The sequence below is a fragment of the Pogona vitticeps genome, chromosome 9 (assembly GCF_051106095.1).
Source record: "Pogona vitticeps strain Pit_001003342236 chromosome 9, PviZW2.1, whole genome shotgun sequence".
Classification (NCBI taxonomy): Eukaryota; Metazoa; Chordata; class Lepidosauria; order Squamata; family Agamidae; genus Pogona; species Pogona vitticeps.
Genome location: NC_135791.1, coordinates 11504628 through 11520492, shown reverse-complemented (window position 1 = coordinate 11520492; position 15865 = coordinate 11504628). Strand labels below are relative to the sequence as shown.

Sequence of the window (15865 nt, the reverse complement as noted above, 5' to 3'; positions counted from 1 at the left end):
TAGTACATTTAGGAACCGGTTCTATAGAATAGGTGCGAACCTGCTGAATCCCACCTCTGGAAAAGTCCCCAGTTTTTGGTAACTTGCTTGGATAAGGTAGCTTCACCCATCTTCTAGAGACAGGCCCCACCTCAAACAACAGTTTGTAACTTGGGATCCACTTTAATAATTATGTTTATGAATACATTGCAAAATCCATGTTGTGATAGCACCTTAACGGAGTCAACGATAAAAGAACAAAGTAACTGGAGGTTTTCAAGTCTCCAGGTACCCTTCCCAGGTAAAGACAGATGTTACAAGTTGTAAGCAGAGGAGACGTGTAGTTGAAGTCAGTAAAGCCACCTTGTTTGCATATTTATTGAACTGTTATGGGAAGAAAGACTTGCAAATAGATAAGTGTTCTTTGGGATTTGGTTTCACCGGGAACGGCCCCTAGCCTTGCTGTGAACATGAAATACAACAAAAGCCAACAAACGTGGAAACTGTGTTGAAGATATGGGCAACCATCTTTGAGACTTCAAACTGTTAAGGATGGGCAGCTTGTGGTCTTCTAGATGTTGTTGGACTGCAACTCCTGAGATCTCTCACAACCAGCTATGTTGACTGCAACTGATGGGAGTTGTCCGATGATGACATCTAGAGGGTCCCAAGCTGCTCATTCCTGCACTAGTGCAACCAATGCAAAGCAGACAAGGATGCTGTACTCAACCAACTGTACAGAACAAGATGTTGTGGTGAGCGATGGGGTTAGCTAACGATTTCATACCTACCCATTTCTTCTTCAGATGCAGATCTGTAATGCTTTGCTTCAAAATGTCTCAAGCCAGCTTTGCTGCATTTAGATGGCCCCCCAATTTACTCTGGGCTTCTATCCTAATGTCCTGCATAGATGGCGCTACTTGCTTTGCTATACTCTGCCATGCTTTCAGGCAGGAAGGGCCCTAGGCAAACCCCCTGTTCTGTACAACTGTTGAGGGCTGTGCGTTTACTTACCTTCTCTTCTTCTGAAACAAAAATCACAAAGAAAAAAAGGGGAACGCCACTAGGTCATTGTGTGTCTCACTGGCGTGCCCTGACGCAGCAGCCGAGGACAGATCACTTAGTCTAGCTTCTGGCAGCAGTATCTCTGCAATGCTTCTTACTGATGAAAATGGAATATTTCACTTGACCCAGAGTAAGCCAGAGCAAGTCCCAAACTGCATTGTACCATCAGACCTTACATTTGAAAAATCTAACTCTGATGCCTGCACTCAGTGAGACAAGCAAGCAAGCACCCAAGCTCATGAAGATTCCTTTTGTTTGCTCTGCTTCTGCACATTGATAAGGGATAAGAAACGAGAAAGAAAATGTAAAAGCAAACAGAAGGAAATTAAAGCTGGGCATATAACTGCTCATGTGCCAGTCCTCAAATTCATTTTGGAAATGCTTCACATTAAATTAGAAGAAAAGGCAACAGTGCGCAGGAACAAGACCGGCGTGGAAGAAATTGGATCTGTTCATCCCTTGTCCTGATTTATCATTACTCGGAGCTTATTCCAAGCCTTAACCTCTGTTCTGCCCATCTCTCTCCTAAACACAAACAAGCACATTCACACACGCATAGTACAACATAATTTCTGGCAACAGGACCTAGTCTTATTCTTATGCTCTCCACTGTAAACTTTATGTGTATGTCAGGGGAAGGGGAGAAATCTTGAAAGGCAAGGAAACCAAGGAGAGGATGCCCTTTAATACATTGGTAATCTAGTTATTTTTGCAATCTAATGTGGTTAAAGGGCTCTGGTAGGAGGGGGATTATGTGCACACAGCTAAGATTGCCCAGGATTTAACACAGGTGGAGGCAGAGCTCAGCACCAAATCAGGAGATTCTGTGGGTGATGAGAACACCGAGCGAATCAAGACTGGCTTATCAGATGAATCACTGGGACTTGCACTCAAGCTGCTATTAATGCTTTTATAATGGGTTGGGGCAGGAAGAATACAGGACTGAGAGAGGGTGACCAATAATCGGTTTCTTGAGCTATCAGCAAAAAGTTTGGATGCATTTATCTGTCCGCGAGATCTTAAGCATTTGGATGAGTTCTGCTGAAATTTCAATTTGAGGGAGTAATGAACCTAATCAAGAATGTTAGTTGCTATAAAACTGTAAGCAAATCTGATCTGCACTTCCCGGACTAATACAGACTCAAAACACCGCAAACACTTTGATCTGGGAACTTCGCCATATTTTGGGATATAGTTCCCATATATTAAAAAGATGCATATTTTAGGTGGGGGGAGAGAGAAATGTTTACAACAATACATTTTATGAAAGTGCACTACAATTTTCACTCATTTTTATATATGGAAAATTCATGAGAAAACTGGGAATAAAAATACCAGTCATTGTTTCATTGTTACTATTTGATATTTTTAACGATTGGTACATTCGTGGTGGCGCTGTGGGCTAAACCGCAGAAGCCTGTGCTGCAGGGTCAGAAGATCTGGCAGTCGTAAGATGGAATCCACGCAACAGAATGAGCACCCCTCGCTTGTCCCAGCTCCCGCCAACCTAGCGGTTCGAAAGCATGCAAATGCGAGTAGATAAATAGGGACCACCTCGGTGGGAAGGTAAACAGCGTTCCGTGTCTAAATCACACTGGCCATGTGACCATGGAAAGATTGTCTTCGGACAAAAACGCTGGCTCTATGGCTTGAAGAGCGGGATGAGCGCCGCCCCCTAGAGTCGGACACGACTGGACAAAAATTGTCAAGGGGAACCTTTACCTTTATCTTTACCTTACATTGCCTGGAGAGCTCTGTTTATAACTTATCAAAAGGCAGAGCAAGTTAATGAATTAACTTCTGAAAGTGTTCCAATCTAAGAAGGAGTATAAATGGGGGAAAGGAAACATTGAAAGCCATTTTATATCAGTTGGGTCCACTTCCCTATCCCGTTGAATGTTGCTTAGCCCAGAAGACAGTGGCTCTAGACAGTGTATTTACAAGACCTGCTACCTGGGGATGTTAGCATCCTTTTTATATGGATGAGAGAGGTAGGACCTGGGGAAGCATGAAGTCTGCCACTAAGCTGTGGTCCCTTTCCTTCCGCACTTCTTTTCTTTTTCTTCCCTTCTTTTCTCCTCCCTCCGATGAAACTCAAGCTCATGCCACTGACTGCTGAGTTTCTTGGGAAACACCAGGAAGGAATCTGTGTCTGATGACATTCGGTTCCCTGAATTCTATCACCACTGTGCCTGCCTGCAATTATTCAAGACATAGCCTGCAAAGACAAGTGTTGGCAGGAGCTGGATAATGTGGTATCATCTGATGCTGATTAAGAATGAGCCCTGCATCTTCAGCAAGAGAACAGAGAGGGAACAGCTATGGCATCTCCAAAGCTTTGAAAGCTACTATAAAAAAAGTGGTTTGCTACAGTTAAAGTTCCCAAGTTCCCAAGGATGGTTAGTTACCACTAGGTAAAGGTAAAGGTTCCCCTTGACATTTAGTACAGTCGTGTCCGACTCTAGGGGGCGGTGCTCAACCCCATTTCCAAGCCATAGAGCAGCTTTTGTCCAAAGACAGTTTCCATTGTCACGTGGCCAGTGCGACTTAGGCACACTGTTACCTTCCCAGCGAGGTGGTACCTATTTATTTACTCGCATTTGCATGCTTTCAAACTGCTAGGCTGGTGAGGAGCTGGGACATAGCAACAGGAGCTCACTTCATTGCGTGGATTCGATCTTATGACTGCTGGTCTTCCGATCCTGCAGCACAGAAGCTTCTGCGGTTTAACCCACAGCGCCACCACGTCCCTCTTAGTTACCACTATAGCAGTTCAATTTTTATCCCTACTTCTTTCCTTTTTTATTTCTCAAGAGCATGAAAAATAGGTACTTTTTAGATAACTTTTAAAAAATGAAAATACAATCCTCTGCTCGCCGGTGATACAGAACAAGTGTTCCTGCCATCCACCTGCCTGTGACCTCAACACTCACAACGGAGCAGAACGCAGCAGCAGAGAGCACAGGATGAGCCAGCACTTCATCATTTAATAAGATCATACCATCACAACAATGGAGTTAGGTAAAAGTATCAATTAAACCGCAAAAGAGTGGAAATATTCCTCATCAGGCAGCAACAATTAAGTGAACATGTATTCACTCAATTAAATTAAGTAATTTAGTTATGCTCTGGTTACTAGGGAAAAAAGAAAGAATTAGAACCAAGTTGTTGCTTTTGACTAGGTCTTCCAAACTCATTTTTATGCCAAATCAATTCTGCAAGACACTGAGTGGAGGAAACAGAAGGGGAAAGGAAAATAGCTTCATTCTCTGAGCAATGCTGCATGACAGGGGAGGAGGGGAGGGCAGGAAGTAAGGTGAATGAAAGTGGTCCATGAATTATAAACCATAAATGTCTTCCTTGTTTTTTTGTTTTGTTTTCCATGTCTGTGTCTGCATGCACATTAAGAAAGCTTTGTTGTTGTTTAGTCATTTAGTCGTGTCCGACTCTTCATGACCCCGTGGACCAGAGCACACCAGGCCCTCCTATCTTCCACTGCCTCCCGGAGTTGGGTCAAATTCATGGTATGCCATCACCTCCACTGGCCTTGTTGTTAGCCATGCTTTTAAAGGCCCACTTGACTTCATTCTCCAGGATGTCTGGCTCGAGGTCAGCAACCACACTATCTGGGTTATCCAGGACATCCAGATCTTTCTGGTATAATTCCTCTGTGTATTTCTTGCCACCTCTTCTTGATGTCTTCTGCTTCTGTTAGGTCCCTACCATTTTTGTCCTTTATCATGTCCATCTTTGCACAAAATGTTCTTTTAATATCTCCAATTTTCTTGAACAGATTTCTGGTTTTTCTCTTTCTATTATTTTCCTCTGTTTCTTTGCACTGTTCATTTAAGAAGCCCCTCTTGTCTCTCCTTGCTATTCTTTGGAAGTCTGCATTCAATTTTCATAAGTTTCCTTATCTCCCTTGCATTTTGTTTCCCTTCTCTTCTCTGCTATTTGTAAGGCCTCGTTGGACAGCCACTTTGCTTTCTTGCATTTCCTTTTCTTTGGGATGGTTTTGGTTGCTGCCTCCTGGACAATGTTACGAGCCTTTATCCAAAGTTCTTCAGGCACTCTGTCCACCAAATCTAGTTCCTTAAATCTGTTCTTCTCTTCCACTGTGTATTCATAAGGGATTTGGTTTAGATTATACCTGACTAGCCCAGTGGTTTTTCCTACTCTCTTCAGTCTAAGCTTGAATTTTGCTACGAGAAGCTGATGATCTGAGCCACAATCAGCTCCAGGTCTTGTTTTTGCTGACTGTATAGAGCTTCTCCATCTTTGGATGCAGAGAATATAATCAATCTGATTTCGATATTGCCCATCTGGTGATTTCCATGTATAGAGTCACCACTTGTGTTGTTGGAAAAGAGTGTTTGTGATGACCAGCTTATTCTCTTGACAAAACTCTATTAGTATTTGTCCTGCTTCGTTTTGAACTCCAATGTCAAACTTCCCTGTTGTGCCTTTTATCTCTTGACTCCCTAATGTAGCATCCCAGTCACCTATAATGAGAAAATCTTTCTTGTGGTGTCAGTTCTAGAAGGTGTTGTAAGTCTTCATAGAAATGGTCAATTTCAGCCTCTTCAGCATTGGTGGTTGGTGCATGAACTTGGATGACTGTGATGTTGAAAGGTCTGCCTTGAATTCGTATTAAAATCATTCTGTCATTTTTGAGATTGTATTCCAGTACAGCTTTTCCCACTCTTTTCTTGACTATGAGGGCTACTCCATTTCTTCTACAGGATTCTTGCCCACAGTAGTAGATACGATAATCGTCGGAATTGAATTCACCCATTCCCGTCCATTTTAGTTCACTGACGCCCAGGATTTCGATGTTTATTCTTGCCTTCTTGCCACACCCTTCTTGCCACACCCTCTTTTTAAACCATCTCTAAGCTATCAAAGCTTAGAGATGGTTTAAAAAGAAGGTGTGCATCTGGTAACAGATCTCTTGTTTTGCTATCTCTGGGCTACATTTTCTAGAGAAAAATGTTCCTGGATAGGAAACCCTAGGAATTTTTGTTTCGTTCCATTGTCAGGTAACCAGTGTAAAACTTGAGATAAAAGCATATCCTCAAAATATACTTGAAAACCCACCGCATAAGTAAAACAATTCATTTTAACATAATTTTTAAGAAAATACACTGGGAAAAATGATAACAGAAGTTCTTTTTTTAGAGGAAAATGAGTCATTTTTAAAAAAATGTACATGCAAATTCCCAAAACAGCATGATATTTTAGGCTTCTCACCCGTGTTATATTCTGTACCCGGAAAAGACGAGCAATAACATCCTCATCAGCTGATCTAGAAATGAATTCCACTTCCATCGGCCCGTACTGCTGCAATCCTGGCTCCGGCCAATACTGTAAACAAGGCTAAAGAGAAAGAGAACAGTATAGAGTTCAGAACATGTAGTACTGGAATGTAATCTGTCATTTATACTATGAGCTCTTGTGTGGATGTGTCAGTTAACTTCTGTCAAATGGCCTCAACAAGAAGCTCTAGGCGCTTACTGAATTGGAAGGAAATGTTGCAGTGTTTCAAAAACTCACTGGGACACATATCCTGGGATAGTATATGGCATGTGACTGCAAACCACAACAGGGACACAATTAAAAGTCGTGGAACAACAGGGGGACATTTAGCTTGTGTGACCACAGTCTCAGGTACTAGAGATGGACAAATCTATACGAGGTCATGTTGTTTTTCTGTGCACTGAGCAGGAAACCTCTTCTGCCCTAGTATACAGTATACATATTAATCTGCACAAAAAAATCATTATTTAAATAGTTTTACCATATATTTTAAATCATTCACTTCAAAATATATCTAATTGCAAAATATCACTTTCTATATGTGTTGTGTGGAGGTGGGATGGAACTAATAATTGCATAAAAATATTTGGGAAACTCATCCTGGAATTTCCAAAGTTTGCTTACAATCTTGTGTGCATATTTTACTGGTCCTAATAAAGGTGTTGCCTTCCTGTGGATTTTGGGATTTTTCTTAAGGAGCAGCACTCCTTGCTTGGTTTTAGGTGTAGATGAGGTAAGTATGTTAATCTATACAAGCAATTATGGGTTAAAAACAAACAAACAAAGAAAAATAGAAGAACAAATAAAGAGACAAAAATTAAAGACTAACTGTTATACTTTAATGTGAGCTTTCGTGGAAAAGTCCACTTCCTCAGACATAAGTGAGAGATACAACATACTGTAGCAAATATTTATATATGGGTTTATGTGTAACACTCTATTATCTCCCACCCCCTCAAAAAGTCCCATATATTTTTATACTTTCTAGTAGAGATGTTGTTCAGCACTACAGGCAATGGTGTAGTGATAAGTGGTAAGTCTGGAATTGCGGGAGTTCAGCAGTCACCCAGAGCATGGAAACATTTCTAAGTTGTGAGCGACTATAGATTCTAGGAGCAGCAGTGTAAAAAATTAAAATAAAATTCCCAAGAACTGCTGGATAGCTCACTGGTTTAGGTATTTGGCAGTGGAGCCAGAGTTTGAGAGTTCGATTTCCCACTGTATCTTCTTAACAGGGACTTGGACTTGATGATTCGCAACTCTACAGTTCTAACATTATTGTTGCAAGATTATAAAATCTGCAGGCGCCATTATTATGTTACTCCAGCAGAGAGGCCTCCAAATTCTCACAGCAATGCTGACTCACACCTACAAGCAGCTCCCAGCGGTTCTAGCTCCAGCAAGGGTAGACATTTTGTCAAGCTGAGGGAACATACTTGTCCATTCAAGGCCAAGCTATCTCCAAGCCCTTTGCATCACAGCAAGGATCACACACAACGAGATACTGTTGCTGAGGAAATCTACTCTCCCTAGCAACTGCAAGAATTGCAACTACATTTAGCGCCACTGACGATAAGCCATTTTTTTCAGCCACAATCTCTGCACAGCCACTGCCAACTTGGAAATCTGGAAACACAAGGTTTAATATTCCTCTGTGTTAGAAGTGTCAGAGAAAGATCGCTGATAGGACAAGATCCTGCTCCCACTATCTCTCATCCAGCAGCGCAGCTGAAGGGTCATTCATTCAATTCATTCATTCATTCAATTCATTCATTCAATTCAAGGGTCATGAACGCGACTGTTTTGTGCCACTGATGGCCAGGAAGGCAGCATCAACACAAAATATATGATGTTTGTCATTGCACTTTAACAGAACATTTAGCATTTCAGACCATCTGACAGCTCAGGCCTTACTGCGTGGCAAATGTGTTTGAGAAATAATTGGTTATTAATAGGGGCTATAAATCTCTGTGATCTTGATGCCTTCCGGACTCAGAGCTATAATTTGGATATTAAAACTTCCTTCGGGAAGACATAGTTCAAGCGAGGGATATACCCTCTAAGTCACCTTTCTAAAGCTGTTTGCTATAAAGGCTGATTTATTGGATGTTAGCGCGAAACTGGTAAACATTTAAAATAAATGTGGCTAAACAGCATTGTGTAGACATCCCCAAGGAATAAAATGCCCAGTGGGGCACGCAGAATAAGGTAATGTAGAATTATGGGAAGCAGAATCACATCAAAGCCATATTTGCTAGTGTGCCACGGTGGCAAGAAGCAGGAATGTAGACTTTAGGTGCCGAGGAGAAAGTATAACATAAAAGAAGATAAAACAACACTGTTGAGTCCAGAGTTATTTCATATTTAATGCATTTTAATACCTGTTCTGATTTTGGTTCACAGGAGATCAAAGTCAGGGCAACGTGAGGATTTACATAGAGCCATGTCTCCCAAAGTTGCCACCTGCCATTTGTGAAACCTGGGCGTTGGGGAGGATGGCTTTGATCTTGCAGGGACTCCAAACTTGCAGTTTGCCTCACCTTACCTATGTTTCTCAGTAATAGTTGCTACCTGTCCTTTTATTTATGTTTACCTACTGTACAAGCCACCCTCAAAATCACAACAGCCAGGGCATCCTGCGCCTCAGCTGTTGATGAAGCTTGCTTGAGAAATCAAGACTCAGCCCAGAGAATCCACCCTGCTCATGAACTGTTTTCCAGACCAGAACATGCCCTTCTTTCACTTCCCAAATTCATCTTCCTAAGTACCTACAGTTCTGGTAAATGCTGACTCCCTGCTGTTTAACAATAATAATAACAAAATAATTCTTCCTTCCTCCATATTAATGTAAAAATCTGGAATAACAAAGAGATGAGATTTTTTGTATAAACTGTGGGTCATTTGTTTGGGGTGGGGTGGGGGGAGTCTTGTGCTTAAAACACTTAAATTTTAAGCAGTTTTTATTTCCCATCAGTTTTGTTCAATGGATTTCGGGGTTCTTTTAAAATACAAAATAGTTTCTGTAAGCATGCTTTCTCTCACACAAGGCAATTGCTGCAAATGTCAGGCAAAGTATTCAGGCAAACTAATTAATTAGCATTTGCAAAGCACTGTGGGAAATTGCAGTACTCTATGGAAAACAAAACAAAAAGAAAGATGTGGGCACCCAGAAACCCACTAATTGCCTAACGACCCTTTTACACAAAACAATGCTGATTTGGGGGTTGACCAACTGCCATCTTTACCTAGTCCTCTTCCTTATCACATTTGGGAACAAGGTTTGCCTAATCCAGTGGTTCTTAACCTTGGGCTAGTCAGCTGTTTTTGGACTGCAGCTCCCAGAAGCCTTCACCACCAGCTGTGCTGGCTGGGGTTTCTGGGAGTTGCAGTTCAAAAACATCTGAGTAACCAAGGTTAAGAACCACTGGCCTAATCCATTAATCTCCACAAAATCATAGAATTGAGTTGGAAGGGGCATATAAGGCCATTGAGTCCAAACCCTGCTCAGTGCGGAATCTAAGTCAAAGCTGATCTCACAAATGGTTGTCCAATTTTCTCTTAAGAACCTAAGAAGAGCCCTGCTGGATCAGGCCAAGGGCCCATATAGTCCAGCTTCCTGTATCTCGCAGTGGCCCCACAGTTGGCCTGTTCTCACTTTCCCAACATTCAATTGGAGAGGATGTCCCCTGGTTCTGGTATTGCGTGAGAAGGAAAAGAGCTTCCCTTTATCCACTTTATCCATCCCCTGCATAATTTTATATGTCTCAATCATGTCCCCCTCTCAGGTGCCTTTTTTCTAAAATAAAGAGCCCCAAATGCTGTAGCCTTTTCTCATAATGGAGGTGCTCCATCCCTGTCATCATTTTAGTCACTCTCTTCTGCACCTTTTCCAGTTCTGTTACGTCTCTTGAATGTTTCCAGTGTTGGAGGGCTCACCACCACCTAAGATAACTGATTCCATTGCCACACTGCTCTAACAGGATGTTTGTCCTGATATTCATTCAACTGAAATCTTGCTTCCTGTAACTTGAGCCCATTGTTGTGTGTCCTACACACTGGGATGATCAGGAGCAGATCCTGCCCCTCCTCTGTATTTGAAAAGTGCTATTGTATCTCCGCTCAGTCTTATTTTTTTTCTCCAGACTAAACATGTCCAGTTCTTTCAGCCTTTCTTCACAGGGCTTGGTTTCCAGCCCCCTGATCATCCCCGTTGCCCTCCTCTGAACTTGCTCGAGTTTGTTGGCATCCTTCTCAGAGTGTGGTGTCCAGAACTGGACACGGTATTCTAGATCAGTGGTTCTTAACGTGGGCGATAATGCCCCCCAGGGGGCGATTTCATTTTTCAGGGGGGCGGTAGAACAAAAAGGGGCGGCGTGGGGGCGCTGGAGCAGAAGGGGGGCGGTAGGGGGCACTGGAGCAAGCCAAACCTGTGAAGATGGCTGCAGCCTTTTTACAGTGTGCATGAATATATATTTTCCTCCAATTTTAATTTAGTTTCAGATTTGAAATTTTTAGTTCCTGCATTTGTTTTTATGCCCTTTTTATATTATTTTTTTGCGTCTTAAAATTCACTTGCAACTAAATCATTAAATGTTTCTTTTTGGGGGGCATTTCACTTTCTTGGAATTTAATTTTGTTTTCAGGGGTCATTGGATTTAAATAAATAAATAAATAAATAAATAAATAAATAAATAAATAAATAAATAAATAAATAAATAAATAAATAAATAAGATATCATCACCGCAGGGAGGGGGGCGATGATAACTTCCTCAATGGCTCAAGGGGGCGTTTCTTTCAAAAAGGTTAAGAACCACTGTTCTAGATAAGGTCTAACCAGTGCTGAGCTTGTCACTGTAAGATTGCGAGCCTTCCCTCCACCCCCACTGAAAGCCAATGTTTGATGGCTTTCCTTGCCCCCCCCCCCCAAGTTTTATCAATGTTCCTTTATCAACACCTTAATGCACTATAGGCATTAGCTTTTATGAAGCAGCAGAGCTCCTCAACTCACTCCGGAGGCTGCTCGAGTAGTAGATTACAGTGGATATAAAAAGTTTACACACCCCTGTTAAAATGCAAGTGTCTGTGATGTAAAAAAAATGAGACAAAGATCAGTCATTTCAGAACATTTTCCACCTTTAATGAGACCTATGAACGGTACAACTCAGTTGAACAACAAACTGAAATCTTTTAGGAGGGAAGTAAAAATAAAAAACTGAAATAATATGGTTACATGTGTGTGCACACCATTAAACTAATACTTTGTCGAAGCACCTTTTGATTTTATTACAGCACTCAGCCTTTTTGGGAATGAGTCTATCAGTATCGCACATCTTGACTTGGCAATATTTGCCCACTCTTCTTTGCAAAAACACTCCAAATCTGTCAGATTCCAAGGGCGTCTGCCGTGCACAGCAGATGCCCTTGCAATCTTCCCTCCACCGAAAAGATTTCAGTTTGTTGTTCAACTGAGTTGTACAGTTCATAGGTCTCATTAAAGATCACCCCACAGATATTCAATCAGATTCAGGTCTGGGTTCTGGCTGGGCCATTCCAAAACATTAATCTTCTTCTGGTGAAGCCATTTCTTTGTTGATTTGGATGTAATATTTGGGTCGTTGTCATGCTGAAAGATGATGTTCTTCCTCATGTTCTGCTTTCTAGCAGAAGCTTGAAGGTTTTGTGTGAATATTGATTGGTATTTAGAACTGTTCACAATTCCCTCTACTAAGGTCCCTGTCCCAGCTGAAGAAAAACAGCCCCAAAGCATGATGCTGCCACCACCATGCTTCACTGTGGGCATGGTGATCTTTTGGTGATGCGCAGTGTTGTTTTTGTGCCAAACATATCTTATGGAATTAGGGCTGAAAAGTTCAACCTTGGTTTCATCAGACCATAACACTTTTCCCCCACATGCTTTTGGGAGGCTGCCAAACTTAGCCGGGCTTGGATGTTTTTCTTCGTAAGAAAAGGCTTCCATCTTGCCACTCTACCCCATAGTCCAGACATATGAAGAATACGGGAGATTGTTGTCACATGTATCACAGCCAGTACTTGCCAGATATTCCTGCAACTCCTTTAATGTTGCTGTAGGCCTCTTGGAAGCCCCCCTGACTAATTTTCTTCGAGTCTTTTCATCAATTTTGCAGGGACATCCAGTTTTTGGTAATGTCACTGTTGTGCCATATTTTCTCCACTTGACGAAGACTGTCTTTGCTGTGTTCCATGATATATCTAATGCCTTGGAAATTCTTTTATACCCTTCTCCTGACTGATATCTTTCTAACAATGAGGTCCCTCTGATGCTTTGAAAGCTCTCTGTGGACCATGGCTTCTGCTGTAGGATGTGACTAAGAAAATGTCAGGAAAGACCTACTAGAGCAGCTGATCTTTATTTGGGATTCCTCAGAGGCACTTTAAATGATGGCAGGGGTGTACTGACTCCTACTTAACATGAGTCTGAATGTGACTGTTTACTGCTGAACACAGCGACATCACCAGTTATAAGAGGGTGTGCATACAGATGCAACCATATTATTTCAGGTTTTTTACTTCCCTCCACCTTACAGATTTCAGTTTATTGTTCAACTGAGTTAATAGGTCTCATTAAAGGTGGAAAAAGTTCTGAAAGGATTTATCTTTGTCTCCTTTTTTTACATCACATTTTAACAGGGCTGTGTCAACTTTTTATATCCACTGTATTTTATGTAAAATCCACTTTACCATTATCACAGGAAACTAAGCAAAGAAGGAGAAAGTGACCCCTCCAAGAAAGCATCTTCATGGAAACTCAACTATCCTCCCTCCTCTGATGCGTGTATCCCCCCCCCCCTTCAACAAATGTTTTTTTAAAAATGGGTCAAAGCTATAAGACCAACCATAATGGAAACCAGAAGAATGAGGAAATGCCTTGCGGGGATCTGAAACTCCAAATGCTGAGACAGCATCAAGCAACAGAAGCTTGGAAGCCACCCTAACTATAGGAAAACCAGACCACTTATCTAGTATAGGCAGAAAGCTCCTAGTCCTTATGTTTATGTTTCCCAATTCCAAACCTGCCTTTATGTCACAGAATTAGCTGCCCTCTGTGTCAGTTGCTCTCAGAGTTAATTTCACTCCTGAATAAACTCCCTCCGGCTTTGCAGCATTACTAGGTCTCCTTGGCATGGTACCACCAAAGACGGTGTGTCTTTTTTTGTCCCGTTATTGAAGCACCTGGAAGTCCTCTTTAACAAAGCAAAAGCAATTGAGAAAGGAATGGCCCTCTTCACCTGAGGGGGTCTTTTAATTCATTCACTTGCCTGCTTCCAGATCAGTGTTACAGCGGAAAAGTTTGGGCCATTTGCAATAAAGTATCTGATCTCAAACCATAAAATAATCCAGTTAATGAAGACTTCTCCAGACATCCATTAAGAGTCTTTAAAACTAATCTTATGGGTTTTTTTTAAACCTAGTACATTTTCCAGACAAATTAACATTGCAGACATATAATGGATTCTTAAATATACCATGAACTTCGCCAGAAGCCTTTGAGATTCTGCGAAGAAAGGACCAATGCTCCATATTTTCCCTGACACCCCTGATAATCCACCATCCAGTTTCTTTCTACAAAGAGCATTTCTTGGTGGCCAGAGTTTATTATTGCTAAACTAAGAAAATTGTGCAACTTATCATTCAAACATATTGCAAAATTCACAAGACATTGTATATAGTCCATGGACTAGAAATTTGTGCAAGTGTTTTAATTCTTAAGTACCAATATTCTGAACCTCTTTGTTCCATAATACCTGGCGGAAGCACTTCCAGACATGGGAATAAAATCTCCTATGGCCGGACAGTAAGCTTCCTACAACCTCAACAGCAGTGTAGGGTCTTGAAAACATGACGTGAGGCCTAATATGGTAGTAATTGTGAATTATATTTTGCTACCAGCCTGCCTACTAAAAAAAAAGCCTTCCACTCCAGTCCTAGTTTTAGACCAGAAATCTCAATAATTAGTGACCTGGCAATCCTGTTCCTGACAGATTTAAGACTTTTTAATTAATGAATAAATAGCCACCAATCATTACCATTTGAAATTTCTGGACTATCTTTAAGAGCAGCACCACATATAGCACAAAACTAACTAGAAGTATCTGAAATGTGACGGACTGCTGGAGCATAACTGCCTTTTATACTTTTTAATAAATTAGGATGGGATTTCTGCTTCTTTCCAAACTCCGTATTAAGCAGGTGCAAAATCTATGTTGTCACGTGGTGTATTGCCCTTCGACTGCCAACTCCACCTATGTGGCCGGTGTAATATTCTTTTCATAGCACCTCAGGTGAAACTGGGTATTGATTTGCTGGTCTTTGGCACGCTGGCTGAAGTTTAAGGGAACTGCTGTGCTTCCCTGTGCCTCCAGTTGGGGACACAACTCTTAGTGTGAGCTGAGATCTGTGCAGTGGCTTTCAGGGCGTCAGATTTGTACAGGGAGAGGGAAACAGGCTTGTACATTGCTGGTGTGTATAAATAAATAATAACATCTTCTCACATACATTGGTCTTCCGATGATATTTTTCCATGACATGGCTGTTGTTTTCTGCTATCAGTTTTTAATGATTTACAACAACAAACAACAACAAACCCCACCCCTCCTACAGTGCCATAAAAGTACAACAGGCGTTCCCCCATGAGTGATACAAATTCAGAAAAAAATGGAAGGGAAAGCGAAGGCAACTTGAAGAAGTCAAGGGCGTCGTTTTCTTTAGAGACAGAGCTTGAATATTTACGATAACTAGAAAATATCCTAGCTTAATTTTCTTTGCCATGTTTCATTACCTGTCCCCATTACAAACAAGTGCTAATCCAGAGCGCTGCCAGCTTCCTAAACCTGCCTGTAGCAGGTATGGTTTTGTTTCACTGCTATGCCATACTGGAAATAAAATTCAAGGCAAAACTTGTGTGCATTAAGTAAACTACACAATTCAGAATCCTGGGAGTGTTAGTGCAAGAAAGCAACTCGCCTAATTTCTGCTTCATGAAGAGTAGAGGTGTACCTTTACTGAGGTGTAAGATTCCTTTATTTTACTAGGACATATATCTAAGCATCTCAAAGAGCTCTGTCAAGACTAAGGCATGGACAGTGAATTCCATTGTTGTTGTTTAGTCGTTAAGTCGTGTCTGACTCTTCGTGTTCCCAGGGTCCAAAGCATGCCAGGCCCTCCGGTCTTCCACTGCCTCCCGGAGTTTGGTCAAATTCATGTTGGTAGTATTCACGAAGGCTTTCACGGCCTGGATCTAATGGTTGTTGTGGGTTTTTTAGGCTCTTTGGCCATGTTCTGAAGGTTGTTCTTCCTAACGTTTCGCCAGTTTCTGGCTGGCATCTTCAGAGGACAGTACTCTGTGCTCTCATGTTGGTAGTTTCGTTGTCACTGTCCAACCATCTCGTCCTCTGTCATCCCCTTCTCCTCTTACCCTCACACTTTCCCAACATCAGGGTCTTTTCCAGGGAGTCTTCTCTTCTC

General features: G+C 41.6%; 1 protein-coding gene across 8 annotated transcripts in view; it reads right to left on the bottom strand.

Annotated features, from left to right (window-relative positions):
- PTPRU (protein tyrosine phosphatase receptor type U) overlaps positions 1–15865 on the bottom strand; it is a 464942-nt gene that overhangs the window by 23540 nt on the left and 425537 nt on the right. For all 8 annotated transcript variants that reach the window (XM_072979748.2, XM_072979749.2, XM_072979750.2 and 5 more), the window contains one exon: positions 6295–6420. In XM_072979748.2, coding sequence (XP_072835849.2) covers positions 6295–6420 — 126 coding nt within the window. The remainder of the gene's footprint in view (positions 1–6294; positions 6421–15865) is intronic.